The sequence below is a fragment of the Nicotiana sylvestris genome, chromosome 8, assembly GCF_000393655.2.
Source record: "Nicotiana sylvestris chromosome 8, ASM39365v2, whole genome shotgun sequence".
In the NCBI taxonomy this organism is placed as follows: domain Eukaryota; kingdom Viridiplantae; phylum Streptophyta; class Magnoliopsida; order Solanales; family Solanaceae; genus Nicotiana; species Nicotiana sylvestris.
Genome location: NC_091064.1, coordinates 167,928,235 through 167,935,829, shown reverse-complemented (window position 1 = coordinate 167,935,829; position 7,595 = coordinate 167,928,235). Strand labels below are relative to the sequence as shown.

The following is a 7,595-nucleotide window of genomic DNA, read 5'->3' as shown; positions in this document are numbered from 1 at the left end:
CAATACCATTTTGTTGTGGTGTTCGACACAAGTGTAGTGTCTCACTATACCCTCACTGCTGTAGAAATTATCGAACTTAGAATTGTAAAATTCCAATCCATTGTCAGTTCGAAGACACTTTAATTTTCTTTCTGTCTGCCTCTCAACCATCGTCTTCTATTTAACAAATGTCGAAAATGCTTCATCTTTTATTTTCAAAAAATACACCCACACCATCCTTGAGTAATCATCAATTAAAGTCATAAAATACCTGGCACCACTCTTGTAGGGAACTCTGTTTGGACCCCACAAGTCAGAGTGTATATAATTTAACTTGTCTCTGGTCTTGTGCTCGGCCTTCTTGATGAACTTTACCCTTGTCTGTTTACCAAACACACAATGCTCACAAAAATTCAAAACTTATTTTTTATACCCATTAAGCAAATTCTGCTTACTCAACAAAGGCAATCCATTATCACTCATATGGCCAAGTCGCAAGTGCCACAACTGAGACTGATTCAGATCAAGTTTCCCAGAAGCTACAACAGCTTCCCCTTCAACTACACTGGCCTGAAGATGATACAATTTAGAATGTATTTTACCCTTCATGAGTACCATGAGCCTTTTACACACTTTAAGTATTCCATTCTCGGAGTGAAATTTATACCCTTGATCATCCAAAGTCGAAAGAGAAATCAAATCTCTCTTTATCCGAGGAACATGCCAACACTCAATGTTTCTTATAATTCCGTCGAACATTCTCAATTTGATGTTACCAACCTCCTCTACTGGTAATGAATTATCATATCCCATATAGACAATCCCACTAATTTGCTTGTATGTTGCAAACCAATTCTTGTGTGGACACATGTGGAAAGTAGTACCAGAATCAAGAACCCAAAAATTCTGCCCATGACTAGAACTCACAGCACAGACTTCCCCTACATAGTCACTATCATCAAAATTATTACTAGTGTCAACAATATTTGCCGAATTATCTATTTTCTGTTTCCCTCTTTTCTCCTTCAGCTTAGGACAATCCCTCTTGTAGTGACCTTGCTCCCCACACTCATAACAGTGTTGCTTCCTTGCTCTAGACTTTGATCTGGCGGTTGACTTAAGTCCTTTTGTTGTGTTCTTCCTCTAATCACAAGACCCTCGCCCTCAATTCTGCTGTTTAGAAAGCTCTCTTTCAACTCTTTAGATTTTAGTGCATTACTAACATCTTCTAGTGAAATACTGTTTTTCCCATATAGCAGCGTATCAACAAAAGTATCATAAGACGGTGGTAAAGAACATAACACAATCAAGGCCTGATCCTCAATCTCAATTTTGATATCCATATTCTTCAGGTCCATTATAATTGAATTAAACTCATCAATGTGAGTTTTAATAAGTGTACCTTCATTCATACGGAGATTGTATAACCTCTTTTTCAGGTAGAGGCAGATTGCTAGCGATTTCATAGAATACAGATCTTCCATCTTCTTCCATGCTGTTGCTGCAGAAGTTTCTTCAGCAATTTCCCGAAGAACACTATATGTAACGCTCATGAAGATCGCACTATATGTAACGCTCATGAAGGGTTATCAATTGTCTTTTATAACCCTTGTAAGACTAGGGACGATTTCATCCTAATCTTCCATAGACTGAAACTAGAACCCCCGTCAAATTTCTCTACTTTGTACTTTGTTGAAGATGATGAAGACATCTTAACCCTAGATTATATGTAGAAACCCGAACCTTGCTCTGATATCAATTGTTGCGGAATATCATGGGTTAACTAGCACACAATCATACACAAAGCAAATAGAGAATAAAAATCAACACAAGGATTTAACGAGGTTCGGCTAAGCCTAATTCTCGGGGCAAAAACGTAGAGAGTTTTTCACTATGAATGAGAAGAAAAGCACAATACAATATTTAGAATCCCCAATTACAACCCCTATATATAGATCTCAAAAGGTCTCAAACCTATAAGAGAAATGTTTCCCAATTTGACAAGGACTATAGGTTTTCCTTTCCCAAATCTATTAGGACAATGGATTTTCTTAAACCTATAAGGATTATGAGTTTCCTAAAAATACAAGGAAATAATTCAAGCCACAAATAATATTAAGTTTAAGTACTTGGGCAAACGGCTATTTAAGTTAATTCTTCTTTATGACTGCAATGTTGGGCCCGTACAGGGGCCTTTCCTCATCTAGTATTATTAAAAAAGAGAGGGCAATAATGGTGGTTGATAAAATACGAGAGCTCTGGTTTTTATAAAGATGAATAGATCTTGATTATAGAGGAATCTATAATACATCCAGAGAATGAGTAAGAAAGAAGAAGAAAACTAGCATCTCTAATTAATATCAACTGCTTTTGGCAGCAGAATATAACCAACGGAAAATCTTTAAATAGCCTTAGTAGCGTTACACCCTAAACGTATTGTGAAATTGAAAAAGGAAAATTATAAATTAGACTCTGTTATGAATTAGACTGATAGAAACTTCTATTAATTACATAGTAGTCCCTTGACTTTTTAAAATTACAGTAAATCTTTTTCTTTAGCTTTATAATGTAATATTTCCTTATAGTTAGAGGCATCTGAAATGAAAATCTAAGCTTTTCTTCTTTAAAATTTTGCTTTCTTCTTTGTTTCTTTTCCTTTGCTTAATTCATGACGATTCCAACATGGGAATCGTTACATTTGGTATCAGAGCCGACGATTCTCGGCTGTTCATCGATGTTAATGTCAGAGCCCGACACAGGTTCAAATCAGTTGGAGCAACATATTCAAGCTTTTATGAAAAGGTCGAACAGAAAACTGCGGTATATGGAAGAATGGTATCAAAATCATTTCAGAACCTTCCCTTAACTTAGAAAATCAGTATAACCTTCAACGGTCGAAGTATGAGCAGCGGGTTTCCGACGACCTGTATGCATATCATCAGTATCTTGGTGCAAATCCAAGTTTTTATCGAGATTCCTGTAGTGATTTCACTGGTGGATTCGCTAACCCAACGAATGGAGGATAGAATTATCTCGATTCACCCACAAATGCTTACTCTTACCAGAATCCATATACTTACCATTTTGACGGTAACTATCCAGGTTTCTATTTCGTTCGGTTAGGTTATGGTTCTATTGTGGCAGTGACAGCCGTTGGGGCTGCTCCTACACATAGAGACCAGCAGACAGTGACGAGTAGGTTCAGGAAAAATAGGAAGACGAGAGCATACGTCAGTGCCTGCCATGCCGTATCAGAAAACACATGAAACATTTTGGCAGTGGAGGAAAGACCCGCGGCATGTACCATCACAGAATACTCTTTGACAAATACCATTTTGGTTACTTCGGGAAAGTGGGTATGAAGTATGTTCACAAACGAAGGAACTTGCCTAAGGAAGAAATGACTGGAATATCATCTCGCCAGAACGATGTCTTAAAGACAGCTATACAGGAAGAAGAAGATTCTTGTAATGGTGATGTTGAGTGGGTACAGATGGAAGGAGAAGATGAGAAGGAAGGAATCCTGGTGGAGGACCAACTGTTTAATATAAGTTCTCACAGAAATGAGGTTGAGCTGCAGTGTGGATTTGATAACAAGGAATCCTTTGTGGTTCCTACTGTTGGCCAAGACTATGAAGTGCTCTATGAGACCGAGAACTTTGTCTCTAAGGAGATCTTGATTGCTGAATCTAAAAGGGAAGAGAATATGCTAAAGGATGTGAAAGATAGTGGTACTGAAATTGCAGTAAATAAGGTGGGAAAGATGTTCGATGAAAGTTCTCAAAGGAACAAAACATGGTTTATGAAGGAGTTTAGGAATAAGGATGTTTCCTTTGGTCCTTTGAGCCATAATTCGGGTGATGATGGACTGTTAGAAATTGAATATGAAACTGATAAAAATATAGGAGAATATGTTAACTATGTGTTTGATAAATGTTCTCAAAGAGTCGGGGAGACTTTTGAAGAACTTTCGATCCTTGTATGTGACCTAAAGAATGATAGTCCAACATTTAACAAGGATTTTGAGCTAGAGAGTGACTTTCTGCTTAGGGCCTGGAGGGTAAAGGTAGTTTTCATGGCCTACGATGACAATAAAATAGTTTATGATATGAGAGAGCTAATAGAAAAATATATGAGTGTTGTTTCTTCTACAGGTATAGTATCATCCGACAATAGTGTTTCCTCAATTCCTGTCAATCCTTTTCATTTTAAAAAAGTCGTACCTACCAGAGGTGTTATTCCTCTTGCTGATATACAAAGTTGGGGGGCAAAAGAAATATCTAAGAGTGGTTCTATGTTAATTCCAGAAGTTGATGCTACTATTTTGGTCTCAATTGGTTTTGCACCTTCAACCATCCTTTCAACTGCTAGTTCATCTAAGTTGGATGAGGTGCTCATGCCAGATCCATTTGATGATAGGTCTTACACTGTTTTTAGGTTAGCGTTTACAGAAGTCAAAGATGTTGTGTGCTTGGACAAAGAATTAAGTGACTTTGCATCATGGTTAAGTGGTTCTTATGTGAGTGGAGAGCCAACAATTTCCTTTGAGAATAAGGCAGATTTAAGGTTTCAATTGATAAAGAAAGTAGACACAGATTTTGTACCATATCTTATTTCACTCATGTATAATGTTCAAAGAGTAGTGAAGATACACCAAGATTGGTCGGGAGGTGTACGCCATCTATCTGAGCAAAAAACTGGAAGATGTGATGGCTTTAAGTCCCCCAAAGGGTATTACAGAGGAGCAGGTGTTGCACAGGTAGTCAGATTGTTGACTACTATGATTTTGAGGATGTTTGAAACCTTAAATGCAGTATATCAAATTCAAATTGTGGCTGCACTATTAGAGTATATATCGTTTTCAGCCCCCTATAATCAGAACAAAGATAAGCTTCAATCATTGTGTGATTGAGCTTGTGAGGCTGAACTTAAAATTCAACATTGCAGGGTACTTGAGTGAGGAGATTGAGGTTGTGAAGATGAAATTTAGAGAGAATTGCTTACTTTGTGTGGGTGCTATATTTCTACTGTTACATTTCGCACTGGGTGGAATTGGATTCTCACGGGATGGTGTGAAGATGTGGTTGATATGGTATCAATGCAATGTACCATTGAGGTATTCTGTGCATTCAGATCTTGCTTCTCAATATGCTTGCCTTAATATGCTCAATGTGAAGGGTTTAACTAATGACGTAAATGAGAAGTTTTTCAAACCAGTTGCATATAATAACTCTCTGCAAAAAAGTAACATTATATTCAAAGCTAATTCAGGGCTCAATTATGTAGCAAATGGGTCATCTTTCTACAAGAAAGAAATTCCTTGCTTTGGAAGGGATTGGATTAAAAACTTGGTGGGGCGAAGACTACTATAGATATTATTGATTGTATTAGCTTTGGATAGAGCTAGTATAACAACTTGTGGTATCTTTGAGAGATGTTTTAAGGATTGGATTATAACAACTGGTTATTATAGTATTGTCATCATCTCCATTAGCCATCAGACAAGAAAATACAAGGTACCAACAACTAATGTTTTGCTGGGTCTTTTAGTGATTATGCTTGTCATGCTTTCCATTTTTGGACCAGTTGATTTCTTGAGTGGGATAGATAACATGTTCATATTGGGGAATGATGGAACAACATTAGCACTAGCTAGCCATTTAAAGGTCTTGGTATTCGCTGTTGGTGATTTCATTGCTAAGCTGGTGTGTTATGTTTCTTCTGGGTTTTGCCTGCAATGATTACTCTGTTGACTTCCTTCTTCAAGACGCTGGTTTTGTTTCCATGACTTGTTTAAATTTTTTGAAAGCTGAAGTTAGCAAGATCGATAGTGTTGGAAAAACTAAAGCAAAGCAATATTACGTCAATGATGTGAACATAACACAGATGCGTGTTTCGCTCGATGGTGATGGTAGCTTTGCAGGGCGATGTGTTGTCTATGAGACATGGCATCTGAGTGTTCCTCCAAAGTACACAACTGATGGGACCAATTACATTGTGGTGAGTAATGAAGTGGGATTCACTATGGATCCAAGGGGTGGAAGATCATCTCAGTACTATACTGATATTGAAAAAGTTTTGAATTCTCCAATTTTCCTTGACAATGGTGATGATGACGAGGCTGTTGCTATGTGCGTGAAAGTGTTGCAGAATGGCACCAGAAATTCCACTCAGATGTCATGGGTGACATTTTTTGTTATCGTAGATTTCTCTAGTTGCACTTCAGACACAAGTGTCATTGGAGCAGTCATGTCTTTCTCAATTTCCATTGAGCAGTAATGTCTATGTCAATTTCCATTGCCAGTTTTCTATGTCAACGTTGAGGACAAGGTTGATCCAAAGGAGGGTGGAATGTTATGAATTAGACTGATAGAAACTTCTATTAATTACATAGTAGTCCCTTGACTTTTTAAAATTACAGTAAGTCCTTTTCTTTAGCTTTATAATGTAATATTTCCTTATAGTTAGAGACATCTGAAATGAAAATCTAAGCTTTTCTTCTTTAAAATTTTGCTTTCTTCTTTGTTTCTTTTCCTTTGCTTAATTCATGACGATTCCAACATGGGAATCGTTACAGACTCCTACTTTTTTCTATTTTTCCCGTATTCCGGCAATTAATCTTTTCTAGCAATACACTAGATCAATTTTCATATGATTATTTAATAAACATTTTTGAGGGTAGTATTATAAATTTTAAGATGAAGGTGAAGTTGTAAAGACTAAAGATCATGTAGGTCGTAAGCTTCGACCTCCATTAAAGGAGCATAACTGAGCTTCAAGTTCTTCAGTTGAGGGCAGAGAGAGAATATTTAGGTAAAATTGAGTGATTTTTCCTTACAAAAAAGAATTTAGTGACTTCGGTGCAATTAATAAAGTATAAATTGAGTGATTTAACAAACCTTTCTAAGCTTAACGGGTTTAGCAAGATTTGGTTTAACAAATTACTAGTAAAATCACTAGCATAACTTATTTGCATTTGTGACGACCCGGCCAGTCGATTCATGAGTTACCGCTCTGTTTCCCCCATTCCAGCTTCTTTATGCTTTGTTATTCGTGTTTTATGTGATTGGGTTGATTAGTTTGAGTTCGGAGAGGATTTGGTAAGAAATAAGACACTTAGTCTCTTTTAGGAAGGCTTAAGTTGGAAAAGTCAACCGGAAGTTGACTTATGTGTTAGAGGGCTCGGATGTGAGTTCTGATGGTTCGGTTAGCTGCGGGAGGTGATTTGTGACTTAGGAGCGCGAACGGAATGAGTTTTGGAGTTGTATAGAAGATTTAGGCTTGAATTGGCGAAGTTGATATTTGGCGCTTCAGGAAAAAAAGAAAAAATGTTTTAGACGACAAATTGAAGAGATAAGAAGATATCTATAGGCTACAGTTTGGGGAGCTATTAATTGAGGTCTTGTAAATTAGTTCATGGCTAATTATGGGAAGCGCACTGAGGACTTTCATTATATTATCTATAGTAGCTGCAATAAAGACTTTAAAACTATGTATTACAACATGTCTCATAAAGGAGAGTTAAATGGTCAAACTAGACCTTGCATAGGTGACTGAAAAGTGTCCAGAATATTGATTAATATAGTGGTAAATGAACAACCACGTTTAAAAGTCTT

At 37.0% G+C, this 7,595-nt stretch overlaps 1 protein-coding gene across 1 annotated transcript; it reads left to right on the top strand.

Moving 5' to 3' along the window:
• The first annotated feature begins 2,593 nt into the window (after window positions 1-2,593).
• On the top strand, window positions 2,594-6,441 carry LOC104223068 (uncharacterized). The gene has a single exon (XM_009774418.2). It carries the CDS (start codon window positions 3,242-3,244, stop codon window positions 4,889-4,891), a length of 1,650 nt encoding a protein of 549 aa, XP_009772720.1. The 5' UTR covers window positions 2,594-3,241; the 3' UTR covers window positions 4,892-6,441.
• The last annotated feature ends 1,154 nt before the right edge of the window (window positions 6,442-7,595 follow it).